Source organism: Oryx dammah, unplaced genomic scaffold (genome assembly GCF_014754425.2).
Source record: "Oryx dammah isolate SB20612 unplaced genomic scaffold, SCBI_Odam_1.1 HiC_scaffold_26, whole genome shotgun sequence".
Lineage (NCBI taxonomy): Eukaryota > Metazoa > Chordata > Mammalia > Artiodactyla > Bovidae > Oryx > Oryx dammah.
Genome location: NW_024070210.1, coordinates 26,916,207 through 26,930,666, shown reverse-complemented (window position 1 = coordinate 26,930,666; position 14,460 = coordinate 26,916,207). Strand labels below are relative to the sequence as shown.

General features: G+C 40.4%; 1 protein-coding gene across 1 annotated transcript in view; it reads right to left on the bottom strand.

Moving 5' to 3' along the window:
* Positions 1-13,068, bottom strand: part of SGPP1 (sphingosine-1-phosphate phosphatase 1) — a 42,606-nt gene extending 29,538 nt beyond the window's left edge. Inside the window, exon 1 of the mRNA XM_040226281.1 lies at positions 12,244-13,068. Coding sequence (XP_040082215.1) covers positions 12,244-12,939 — 696 coding nt within the window. The 5' untranslated portion in view covers positions 12,940-13,068. The remainder of the gene's footprint in view (positions 1-12,243) is intronic.
* Positions 13,069-14,460: the final 1,392 nt, after the last annotated feature.

Here is a 14,460-nt window from a genome sequence, read left to right as displayed (position 1 = left end):
AATTAAAATTGCTCTTTGGAAGGAAAGCTATGATAAACCAAAAAGCAGAGACATCACTTTGCTGACAAAAGGTTCATATAGTCAAAACTATGATTTTTCCAGTAATCATGTACAGATGTGACAGTTGGACCATAAAGAAGGCTGAACACCAAAGAACTGATGCTTTCTTTGGAGGAGGGTAGTCTTTTTTTCTCTTAAGATCTTCTACTGATTGGATAAAGCCCCACCTACATTACAGAAGGTTATCTGGTGGCTCTTCATATCAGGTGGCCAAAGTATTGGAGCTTCAGCATCAGTCCTTCCAGTGAATATTCAGGGTTGACTTCCTTTAAGATTGACTTGGTTTGATCTCCTTGCAGTCCAAGAGTCTCAAGAGTCTTCTCCAGCATCACAATTAGAAAGCATCAATTCTTCGGCACTCAGCCTTCTTTATGGTCTGTCACCTTCTTTCTCTGTCATCTAAAAATATCCTCACAGAAACATCTAGAATAGTGTTTGACCAAAACTCTGGGTACTGTGACCTAGCCAAGTTGACACATAAAATTTACCATCACACATTAATTAAACAAAAAATAAAGTCCATATACAATATGGTCCAAACTGTTTCAAAATTGTAAGGAATAAATACTAGCTTTGTCCTATTCTTCTATTTTCCAAATCTTCTATAAGGTTCAGTAGTCATCCTTTTAACAGTATCAACATTTAACAATATCAACTTATATCAAATTACTTTTCTTCTCCAGAATACCCCCTTTTCTTTAACTTCTAATTTATAGTATATTCTTTTTACGATATTGTCCAGTCTATACTTCTCTCTTCTGGAAACGCCCCACTTAGACCCAGCAATGTGGCCCGGGAAAAGCATTCACACTGTGTGATGCTGTTCTCTGGACCACAGCTACTAGATCAGACAACTGGCTCTAGAGAAGCAGACCCACTGGCTGAACGAAGCTGATTTGGTTCTTTTTCCTAATAGTAGTTTGAAATAAAGTGAGAAGGTCAGCCAGTCTCTGTTATATATTTGAATTCAGAAATGACGTAGAACTAGGGGTGAGGCTGACAGACACGTGCCAAAGCAGAGACAGAGAAGAAAGCAGCAGAACTAAGATGCCACACAGCCTCAAGAAGCAAAGATGGACGGCATGCCCTTCCTTTTGATAGTACTCCAGAGCATGGCTCCAGTCCCTAAGGAGACCTCGGAGCACTTCAGCCTTGACTTCCATGAGACACCGGCCTCTAGTCCTCAAATAACTTTTTTTTTTTTTTTTTTGCTTAAGATAGTTCAAACGGGTTACTAGAACACTGTACACCCCTCCCTGCCCCCAGCCTTAGTTAGACAATCCCTAAGATATCTTCTTACCTCTCAAACTGCTACTTATCAGATTCCGTTCCAGGTTCCTTTCACTCTATCCAGTCCTTAGATATTAATGTCTTTAAAGTTTTTTTCCTACTAGACCCTCTGTTCGTCTTACTCTATGCACTCTCTCAGAGCAATATCATCCACTCTCAGCACTTTGTTCTGCAAATTCATGTTGATGACTAAACCTGTCCAGGTCTCTTTCATGTATACAGCTGCCTTCCAGATATTTACAAATGGCTGTCTTACAGACACCTCCAACTCAACATATCTAAAACAGAATTCATCTCCTCCAAGCTCCTACTCCTTTCCCTAAATCTGACCTGATTTCAATATTTTCTATTTCTAGAAATCAAACTACTATTTCTTGTCTTTCCAAATATTTGGAAATCTGGGAAGAATCCTTTACTCCATTTTTTCCTCTTTACAGACACATCCAGTTAATCGCCAAGCCTTGCCAATGCTGTATCTTCATCTCTCTCAAATTCACACATTTCTCTCTTCTGCCACTATATAGGTCAGGGGCCAGTAAAGTCTTTTTCTATAAAGAGCCAGAAAGTAACTATCTTGGGCTTTGTGGACTATACAATCAATGTCACAACTACTCATCTGTGCTGTTGTAGCACAAAAGCACAAGGGACAATATACAAATGAACTGACATGGCTGTGTTCCAATAAAGCTTTACTGTATAAGCCACTAGAATTTTGAATAATATAATTTACATGTGTCATAAAATATTCTTCTTTTGACTTTATTTAAAACTGTGAAAGCCATTCACAGTTCACAGGTCATAAAAAAATCAGGCAGCAGGCTGATGATGCAGTCTCCTGATGTAGCTCCCCATCAACTCTTCCTTGGACTAGCAAGCAGAGCAACTTCTTACTAGGTCTGACTTACCTGCCTCCTGCCTTGCTTCTTTCCAGTCCATTTTCCATACTACAGATACTAGAATATTTCTAAAATACCAATCTAATCTCCTTGAGCAAACAGAACTTATTTGTTTTATTCACTCTGATATCTAGAGGGCTTATATTGTTACCTAGTACTTAATAAAAATGTGAAGAGATTATATTTGTGGAATTGAATGTCATTACCTTAAAGCTTTTTAGTCAATCAGAAGAAACAAATATATAATTACAACAGAACAAATGTACTTGTCATTATTCTCAGTTGACATGATTTTCCCCATAGAAAACATATGAGACTATCATACAAATTATTAAATTAATGGAGAGTTGAACAAAGTTTATATGCAATCAATGTACTAAAGCCAAGGGCATTTCTATACTACAGCTGCAAAAAGTTAGAATATTTGAATTTTAACAAGATATCATTTACAACAGTAACAAAAAATAAAGTAACCAGAAATAAATCCAACAAAAAATATGGTTGATCCATATGGAGAAAATTATAAAACTTCACTGAAATACATTTAAGAAAATTTAAATAAGTAAAATTTATTATATTCAAACATAAGAAAATTCAATATTGTAAGACTATTGATTCTCTCCATATTAATTTTTTTAATTAATTTATTTTTAATTTTACTTTACTCTCCATATTAATTTATAAATTAATTTCAATTTCTGTCAAAGTCCAGACAGGCTTTTACACGGAAATTAAAGAGGTGATTCTAAAATATATACTGAAAAGAAATATTCAAAAATAGCCAACATAATCTTGAAGAGTATGATATAGAACTTTCATAAACAGATACCAAGACTTACTTTAAAGCAACTATAGCATTTAAGGCAATGATTATCACTAAAGAGATTAGACAAACAGACCAGTAAAACAGAACAGAGAACCCAGAATTGGACCTGAAAATATGGGAACTTGATATGTAACATAAGTAGTATTACAGATAATAATACTATAGTGGAAAAGAATGAACTACCCAAAAATGGTACAGGGTCAGTTAAATATTCATATAAAAAATTATGTCAGATCCATACCTCACAACACATACAAACCAACCGAAGATGGATCAAACACTTAAATGCAAAACAACAACTTTATCTTTCCAATAAAAAGAACCGCAAAAGGATTTTTCTTTCAGAACTAGACAAAATCTAAAGTACGTGAAGAAAAATAAAAAGAGTAAATGTATAACTCAGGGAACTCAAACCAGGGCTTTGGGACAACCTAGATGGGTAGGATGGGGTGGGAGGTAGGTTCTAGAGAAAAGGGCACACTTCCCTGGTGGCTCAGTGGTAAAGAATCTATCTGCCAATGCAGGAGACATGGGTTCGATCCCTGATCCGGGAAGATTCCACATGCTGTGGAGCAACTAAGCCCCCATGCACCACAACTTCTGAGCCCACACTCTGGAGCCCCCGCTCCACAAGAAAGGTCACTGCAGCGATAAGTCTGTGCACCATAACTAGAGAGTAGGCCCCACTCGCCACAACCAGAGAAAAGCCCAGGCAACAACAAAGCCCCAGCGCATCCAAAAGTAAGTAAGTAAATTTAAAAAAGAGAAAGACAGGACATACGTATACCTATGGCTGATTCATGCTGATATGTGGCAGAAACCAACACAATATTGTAAAGCAATTCTCTTTCAACTAAAGATAAATAAATAAAACAAAAAAAAACAATGAGAATTCTGAAAAAATATTTATAAAACTATAATAACAGTATAATATTTGCACACAATACTGTTGTGTGCAACACAAGCTTCCCTAGTAGCTCAGCTGGTAAAGAATCCACCTGCAATGCAGGAGACCCTGGTTCAGTTCCTGGGTCAGGAAGATCCCCTGGAGAAGGGATAGACTACCCACTCCAGTATTCTTGGGCTTCTCTGGTGGCTCAGAAGTAAAGAATCTACCTGAAATGTGGGAGACCTGGGTTTGAGCCCTGGGCAGGGAAGATCCCCTGGAGGAGGGCATGGCAACCCACTCCAGTATTCTTCCCTGGAGAATTCCCGTGGACAGAGGAGCCTGGTAGGCTACAGTTGATGGGGCCACAAAGAGCCAGACACAACTGAGTGACTAAGCACACACATTTGCACACAATATCAGATATATCAACTCTAACTCAAGGTATGGGCAAGGACCCCAAATATATACCTATCCTTAATATATGATAAAAGTGACAGTTCAAGTTAACAGGGGAAAATGGATTATTCAATAAATGATGCCATTAGGAAATATCAACATGGATTCCTTCCTCAAAATGAGATTAGATTCAAAAACTTAAGCATAAAAAAAATGAAACTATAAAAGTACTATAGGAAACCATGGTAGGAGGACATCCTAACATTACACAAAACCCCAAAACTATGAAATAAAACTTGATACATGAAAAGAAAAAAATTCTGCTTGGAAAAAAAGTCAGAAGAGAAGTAATAATTTAGTAAAATGTATTTCCAAATCATACCACAATCCAAAGGCTAATTTCACCATAACATAAAAGACTTCAAAAACTATTAAGTAACCCAAGAGAAAAAACACCAAAAAAATTATGTCTACAAAACTTATGTAAAAACATCCAAGGCAACATTATTCAAAATAACTAAAAAGTGAACCCCTGGTAGCTCAGCTGTAAAGAATCCGCCTGCATTGCGGGAGACCTGGGTTTAATCCTTGGGTTGGGAAGATCCCCTGGAGGAGGGCATTGCAACCCACTCCAGTATTCTTGCCTGGAGAATCCCCATGGACAGGGAAGTCTGGCAGATTACAGCCCACAGGGTCACAAAGAGTCAGACATGACTGAGAAACCAAGCACACACCACGGCACAGAAAGTGAACTCAAACGTCCATGAGCAGATGAAAAGACACATAAAACAGTGTATATTCATCCACTGGCCTGCATGCTCAGCTACTAAGATGTGTCCAGCTCTTTGTGACCCCATGGACTGCAGCCCGCCAGGCTCCTCTGTCCATAGAGTTTTCCAGGCAAGTATACTGGAGTGGGCTGCTATTTCCTCCTCCAGGGGATCTTCCTGACCAAGGGATTAAACTCATTTCTCCTGTGTCTCCTACACTGGCAGGTGGATTCTTTACCACTGGCATATTACTCAGCAGTAAAAATGAATTGAAGTACTGATACATGCTACAAAATGGATGAATCTTAATACATTATGCCATGCGAAAAAAGCTATTCACAACAGACTACATACTGTTTATACAAGATGACAACAGTAGGCAAATCTATGGAGTAGATTAGTGATTGTCTCGAGGTGCCGAGAGATTGGGGGAAAATAGGGAGCAATGACTATGGGGATGGGGTTTCTTTGGGGGATGATGAAAATGTTACAAAGTTGACTGTGGTGATAGTTGCACAATACTATGAATATACTGAAAGCCACTGACTTGTATACTTTAAATGGGTGAATTGTATGGTACATGAATTACATCTCAGCAAGCTATTGTGTTGGAGAAGACTCTTGAGAGTCCCTTGGACTACAAGGAGATCCAACCAGTCCATCCTAAAGGAGATCAGTCCTGGGTGTTCATTGGAAGTACTGATGCTAAAGCTGAAACTCCAATACTTTGGCCACCTGATGCGAAGAGTTGACTCATTGGAAAAGACCCTGATGCTGGGAAAGATTGAGAGCAGGAGGAGAAGGGGACGACAGAGGATGAGATGGTTGGATAGCATCACCGACTCAAAGGACATGAGTTTGGGTGGACTCCGGGAGTTGGCGATGGACAGGGAGGCCTGGTGTGCTGTGGTTCATGGGGTCGCAAAGAGTTGGACACGACTGAGCAACTGAACTGAACTGAACTGAAGCTGTTGTATTTTATAACCATTAAAAAAAAAACCCACAAAACAGTAGAGGTAAAAAGATATCTGTTTCTGCCCATAAACAATTAACTGTTGTAGGAAAAGCCGTTGCACTGAAAACAACCAAAAACCTAGACAAATTATATGAAAGAACTGTTTTCAGATATTGGAAAACAAATAGCACAGGACTGTGATTCATAAGAAAAGAGAAAATGCAAAGAGCCCTCTGATTGCCCTGGCTTGTTGCTAAAGGGACTTTCCAGGCTGTTGCATGAGAAGAGGAACCGAAACAAAGTCCAACAGTCTTACTGAGCTACGGAGGGAGAAACAGCAGTTCCCAGGAGCCAAAGCAGCAACAATTGTCAAGAGCCTACTGGAAACAGGACTCTGCATGGAGCAAGAACTCCGTGGAGGTGAGGGGGTCTCTGCAAATTGCTGGCTGTGTACTACCTTATGCACACATGGGACAAAAGTCCACCAGGGCTGGGGGAAAGCTACTGGAAAGTAGTAGACGACCATGTAATTCCCAGAGCTTACACACGCCTGCAACTGCTTTCCCATCAGGCAGAGAGCTGAGGGAACTGGGTCGTCTTCAGAAGGTTATCACTGTAAGTCAGTCAGGCTAACTGAGCTCTAGACTATGGTTATTCCAGATTCACTCCAGCGAGCCTAAAAGGAGTAAACTGACAAGTAATTTAACTGTATACTAGACCAGAGAGTCAATAGGAACTTCCAGATATAAAAGTATACAGTATCTAAAATCATACCCCATTCTACATGATGTTTACAAGAAAATTAGACGCTGCAGAAAACCAGTGAATTTCAAGTCACAGCAATAGAAACTATCCAAAATGAAGCAGAGAAAGCAAAAGCACCACAGTCATCATTATCGTCATCATCAAAGCACTAGTGATCTACAAGTGACCAGTGTTCAACAAACCTAACATACGTGAGACAAGTTTCAGAAGGGGAGGATGTTAGAGAAGAAGGGAGGAAAAAATATTTCTAGAAATAATCCTGGAACACTATACAAAAAGAATAACAACGTACTCCGAGTATTATAATATAGATGTAAAATGTATGACAACAATACAAAGGAGGGAAAAGGGAAAAATAAAGCATGCTATTGCTGTACCTGAACTGGTATAACATTATCTGAAGGTAGAGCAAGGACTTGGAAAAAAAAAAAGAAAACCAAAGAGGTATCGTTTTTAAACATTAGTAAAATACCAACAATCTTGTAGGAAAAGAATAGAGAATGGTTTTGAACTGGCAGCAATGGAATAGTCACGTTCCGAATAAATTATGCTGTTAATACACTGGAACACCATGCATGTGCAAAAATCAGATCGCTCTCTCAACGGAAAATGCAAATTCAGAGATACAGTATAACACAGCAGGGTGGGGTCACTTCAGAGCCAGACCGCCTGAATCTAAAATCCAGGCTCTGTTAGGTACCTGTAGAGTCATTTTGGGCAAGTCACTTAACTTCCTCTGCCTCAGTTTCTTCTGCAAACCAGTGACAATACTCATGGGATTTTCTGGGGATTTAAAGTCATGTAAGGCATTTAAAACAATCACAAGCACAAAATGAGTATTCATTAACTGCTGGGTAAATGAAGAGGAAAACCTTCACAATATAGTTCTAAGTGAAAAAAGCAAGGTCCAGAACAGTATAGTACGTTGCCATCTGTAGGAAGAACAAACTACGTAAATATACCACTACCAAAGTAAAGATCATCTCCAGAAGATTAAATAAGAAATTTCTAATGATGACTCCTTCTGGAAAAGAGAGCCTCCTAGCTGTGACAACAAAAAGAAAAACTGTATGTGCTCAGTAGCTTAAAGTCGTGTCCAACTTTCTGCGACCCCACAGACTATGTAAGTCCATCAGGCTCCTCGGTCCATGGAATTCTCAAGAATACGGAACTGAGTTGCCAGGCCTGCCTCCAGAGGATCTTCCCAAACAGGGATCGAACCCAAGTCTTCTGCGTTGCAACCCAAGTCTCCTGCATCGCAGATGAATTCTTTACTGCTGAGCCACGGGGGGAAGCCCTACTCTCCTCTTCACATTTTTTACGTAAACAATGGATTTTCAACAATCTATTATCCATTCAAATAAATAAATTTAAAATTGAGATTTATTAATAAGCACGTAGAAAATCAGAAAAATGTGCATTTCAAACCCAAGTATCAGCTAGGTAAAAAGAAATAAAGTAGCAAGCCAATTTCATTTTTTAATAAACTGTATTTCTTCCCAGAATTACTATAATGATCAGTTCCCTGTGGCTCCTAAAGCCTTTTCTGGTCTTTGTCATTTGTGACCTACTTTTCTAACTCTTCTCTTACTTCTTACTTCTTTGCCTTTTATCATTTCATGACCTCATAAATAGTTTCCTTTATTATCTACAATAAACGATATTATGATAAATATGTTTTTTCCCCAAAGCCTTCATTATGCTCAATTTTTTAAATTCATTTTAGAAAAATAGAAGAAAGGAAGGGTAATTAAATCAGCATTTAGTTTCAGTCAACAACTTATGTTTAAAAGAAATATTTGTGACTTTTGTACATGTATCTCAAGGCATATCAAAGCTGTTTTTGTATTGTAAGGACACATATCTATTTCAAAAATTTTATTACTGCAAAGTCAATTTAAAATTGACAAAGCATGATGTGAAGAGTTTTCTCTGTAAGCTCTGGAGTCTGTCCATAAGTTTGCAGTCAGCCTGTGACTCACTAGCTATATAACTTTGAGTAAGTTATTCTTCCCCTATCTCAGTTTCCTAATTTGTAAGCTTGTATTAACAGCAGGACCAAACACTGGCATGTTTTAAGAGCAGACTAAATGGGGTAATAAACATTTCAAACAATGTCTGACCCACAGTAAGGCCTTAATAAATATTAATAAAGATAATAATATTCCTTATTTTAATAATAATTTTAAAAGTAGTGAAAGCATATGGACTAGTTGGGAATGGGTAAGGCTATAAAGCATGTGATGTCACTAATTTTTTTAAATGAAATTCATCTAAAAATTGTTTAATGTTATTAAGTCAAGTATAAAACTTGAACTCATTATAGGCCATATTATTGAAAAATTAAGACTTTATTTCTGGAAAGAACATGCAGAAATAAATATAAAAGGAGTGCTTTACTTTTTTATATTATTCTTCAAAAGACTATGTTTTTAAAATCTAATGTTCTTTATTTCTTACTTTTTCTCAATTCAGCTACAAAAAACTCCAACAAATAATATGATCAAGCTATTTAATACATGGAGAAATGCCATAACATTTTTTATCCTGCATTACTGGAAAAAAATTCTTCCAGTATATCAAATAATTGTTTGGAGCCATACTGTTTCAATTTCCCTTTTTGTATTATTAACATGCCTTTAAAAGAACTGCAAAAGAACGGCAATGTGCCTTTAAAAGAACTGCAAAAGAACGGCAATGTTGGAGAAATATAAAATATAGTCTAAGGATCAAATACACTAATTTTACTGGATGGGACTTAAGAAAGTACATGTTTTTTTCCTCAAAAATATTTAGGGAATTTCAATAAAATGCAATACCCCTTACTTATCTAATGGATCAGAATCTCTGGGGGTAAACTATAGAAACTGCAGTTGATGCAAGCCCCTAATAATTTTTCTGGCTTACTGTTATTTTAAGAACACACGAATAATGAAACTCGAAGGTGTCAGTTAAAAGGTTTCATGTAAGTGAACCATGACCAGATTTCAAGCAGGAACAGGAAGTGGCTTGAAGGGAGGAGTGAAGCAGATGTCCTACCAAAGGGAGATAACTCAAGCGTCCAGAGAAGTTTCAGCATCCTAGGCACGTAGAGACAAACACACCTGTCCTGAACAAGCAGCAGGAGCACAAGCAGACGGCGACTGTGAGCCAAAACGGCTGTTACTTAGAAAAACACTAGGCTTTCACTGTTTAATTCCTATCCCACTTCGCAATACATACATTTTTCCATCACTCACTCTGGAAATACAAGCCTCCTAAGTACTACAGTACTAACTGGCAGAGAAGAGGACCAAAACACCTTAAAGCAAAGCAAAGTACTTTTGTTTTCAATTCATAACAAGGTTTTAAAACAAAAAAGTAAAAACATTTAAAAGGTCATTTAGGTTTTTTGTACTGAATTATTACAACCATTTATAAACACAGAACTTTCATGTAAGGGAGTCTTTTTTTCAAAACAACTAATCACAGACTAATAATTACTCAAATTTTGGAAGTTTATTCAAACCTGTAATGGACATGTAAAAGAATAAACAAATTTTACAAGATTAATTCTACTGTAACTGGTCAGTTTCAACATCTGTAAAATGACAGTTTGAGACCAGGAGACGTTTAAGTCCTGACTAGCTCTAATTCTAAAACTGTATGATATATAAAGCCCTCAAACTTTGAATTAAATATACTAGGTTGTTGAAAAACTATACTGTAAGCATATTCTGGTAATTCAAATAACCCTGAAGTGTTAAAATACTGATAGATGCATCCCATGGTACTGTTTTCAGACTTCCTGTTAACATGTGCTCTCAATGAATGAAGAGAAAAAAAACTACTTTCTCTTACTTGGACTGCTAAAAATTAATTGCTTGCAACATAGCTACTCAATGAGGAGTTTAAAAAGGCTCTATCATTACAGAATCCTGAAAAATCTCATAAAAATAAGAGAAACATCATTAGCTAACCAATAAATATCATAACTCAATGACAATCTTAAACTCTGAAGTATTTAGATTAAGTGCATTTGAGATATTTACCTATTATTCAAAACAAGCAGCATTACTTTACAATCTGAATATTACTGTGTAATTCCTTAGGTTGCATAGGGAAAAAGAAAAAACATTCATGGTACTCTTCCCTCATAATTCTGCCATTCTTATTACACACATTACACATTTTCCACGGTCTGTAAGCGATGCACTGCCCAGAAGTGTCTATGAGGACAAGGGTTTATCTGTACTGAAATTAAGTCTGAGATAGGTAACTTTACCATAACAGAGTTTACACAGGATGTGTATTTCTCAGAAGATAATTTTGTGCTGTAATGGGGGGGGTGGTGGAAATCAAGAAGTCTGATTCCTTAGATTCTTCATAGTTATTAACTTTATTCTTAAATTAAGGGACTGGTCTGCAGAACGAACAAACCTCCTTACAATTTAAAAGACAGATAACTAACACAACATTGTAAACCAACTGAACTTCAATAAGAATTTTAAAGTGACCAGATAAAAGAGACATCAGTCTAAAAAGAAATTTTGCTTCTATATAAAAAAGATCTAGCTTTTAAATCTGCATTTACAGACCACGAAAAACCGAAAAATGGGAGGCCAGAAGTAGTACGCAAAATATAAAAGTTTTCCTGTTTAAAAACTCACTCATTCCTGGCTGTCGGTCTGTCATATTTACCATTTTTACAAGCCCACTGGTCTGACCAAGATCCCTACTTTTAAGACCAACTAAAACCAAGCATTTGCAAAGCTAATTCAACATACTGTAGCTCAACAACTGACAGTACAGATCAGTGATCCAAAAGCTAATTAAATTGTGTCTATCAGCAAATTAGCAACCGCACCCCTTAAAAAGAGCACTCAGGCAGTGCTCCATTAACTTCACTAAGCGTGGCTTTCGTTTCAAATTCATTACTTCATTGCCTGAATGACCATGTTTATTTTACAAACACTGTCACCAGAAAAAGTCAATGACTTTACCTATGCCTGAGACAGAAATCAGTCTGGGGAAAGGCACCGTATAAAACGGGTGAATCTTAATCACCCAACGATTAATTATAAGCACGGTATACTTAATCATAATGATAGTCTGTGCATCACAAGAATTAAAAACCTGTTATCAACTCAACTAAAGCCCGATGATAATGTATTACTCCACGAACGGTATTTCCTTTAGGTTCCAAGAAAAGCATTACTATTAAAATAGAGTTTGATGGCTAAGTCTTAGGTTTTCCCTACCGTTTCATTATTATTATTTAAGGTAGAAAGGGCCTGTTTGGAGGGTACTGTGAAAACCTGTGGAAAAAGAAGTCTGGGAAGGGAATGGCAAAACCAAACGACTGCGGAGAGCAACGAGGCTCGGAGGCTGTGCGGGGAGAGGACAGCGACCCTTACCTGCCAGCGGCCATAGGTGAGGAGGATCATGGAGATGGGGATGGCGGTGCCGGACATGGCATGGGTGGAGGGCATGCTGTACTCAGAGTTGTAGAAAACCTCCAACTTGACCACGGGTGGCGAGGCGGGCCGCGGCCAGCGGATGATGTCCTTGGTGCACTGGCCCAGGTACATGACCAGCACCCAGATGACCACGAGCCTCCGGCCCACCAGGGCGTCCAGGTTCCAGATCCAGAAGGGGAAGAACAGTATGTAGAAGAGTTCGTTGCCCAGCTCCGTGCCGAAGCAGAACAGGTAGTGGAGAGGCCAGTTACTCACGTGGGCCAACTGGCCCTCCTCGCCCGTCAGCGAGTTGCGGCGCAGAAGCCCCGCGCGCCGCGGCGAGGCTGGGCCCACCTCGGTCGCCCGCCCGTTCCGCACGCCGTTGGGGGCGCCGCCGTCGCCCCGCTTGGCCGGGCACTGATTGCGGTCGCTCCCGGGCGGCGGAGGGCCTCCGGACGCCCCCGGCTGCCGCTCTCTGCGCCGGGATTCTCCGGCGAGGTGCGCCTCCGCCTTCTCATCCTCCCTCGGGTCGGCGGCGGCCGCGGCTGGGCAGCTCGCCGGCGCTTCCACCCCGCACAGCTGCTGGAAACGGGCCACATTCTGCGGGTCCTGCAAACTGCTCATCAGCCGGGCCAGCCACTGCCCCAACGACATGATAACGGAACCGCGCGGCCCGCGGGCCGGAGGACGGCGGCGCGAGGGTGGGCCGGCCCCCGGCGCAGCCCGGATCCGTCTCGGCGCGCCTACGGCAGCGACAACTGCAAGGCGAGCGGCGCCTCCCGCCACCAGCTGGGTTCTGCCGGGTGACGGCGCCACAGGCCGCAGCGGCCGCCGCGCGCCCCCGCCCCGCTCGCCCCTCCCTCGCCGCGCGCGCTCCGCCACCGCCCTGGCCTCCACGCGCCGGCGCGCGCCCCGCCGGACCCCGCCCCCACGGCCTCTCGAGAAGGGGGCCCGGCGGCGCGGGTCAGCCTCGAGCGCACCCGGGTGGTGTGAGGCCGCTGAGGCTCTGCAGAGCGGCGGCCTGGAGGTTCTCCTTATTAATACCACCAGGCGTCGCGGCGCTTGGCGGGCCGGACTTTGCGCGCCCCTCTTCAACTTCAGCCCTCGCTCCCTGCTGGCTGGGGTTGCCGGCTTCTCTCGGTCCGGCGTTGACTGGGAAAGGCCACGATCCTGGTGCCAGGTTCAGCGGTGCCAGTGGCCAAGCATCCGGACGTCCTCCTGGCACAGAATCAAATGGTGAATGGTGAACGAAAGCGAAGTAACTGTCACGCACTCAAGGAGTTACAAGTAGTTACGGAGATGTCCTTAAAGCCACGTGCCAGTTGACTGGTGGTGATGAGAGTAGATATAGATCCCAGGACAGTAGGGTGTCATTGATTGTCAAAAGCTCAGAAATAAGTGAAGTAAAACCAATAAATCGCTGAAGTAGTAATTAGTAAGTGGGTATTGTGCACACACCAAAGAGACAGTTTGTCAACTAGGATCGCTCAAACCAAGATACTGAGTGAGGCATCGGGGTATATTGTTGTTATAAAGCAGCTTATATGGTGAGAAGGTAGTGACTTTTTTCTTCTTCATAGTGATTGGTTATAATAGAATTTTCATGGGTTACCTCATATCAGCCTTGAGAAGCAGTTCAAATTTTGCTTATTATTTCCAAAAAAGTGACTAAGTTGGTTTCGTCTGCCCAAGGAATTAAGACTGGTCTCCGTTTGGTTTTGAATTTAACAAATATTTTTGTCTAAGTTACGAGATCACAGTTATTCTTAACCTACCTATAGAATTTCCTTTTGATAAATTCCAATAGCTAGCAGGGTTGCACAGAAGATGTGTAATTGGCAGCTGAACTCAAGGGGTAGATTTCTGAGTTTGATAAGGCTGGTTTAGAAACTTAACTTTCATGTCCCACAAGTTACAAATTTGACTTCTAGAAAGAGTGGTTTTTATAAGAAGGGCTCTGAACTCTAGTTCCAGGAAGTTATTTCAGGTACAGTGAATGTCTAAATTTAAAATTTTGAACTTCTTCCAAGAAACAGGCTGGAAAATTCCCCTCCTTTATGTCATTAGAAATATTGTATTTTCTTCTTTCCCAGGGAGAATGATTCTCCTCCCACTCCACTTGCCAGGCTGTGACCATAGAAAGATGAATAAACCATCATCCGTGCCCTCAAGTTG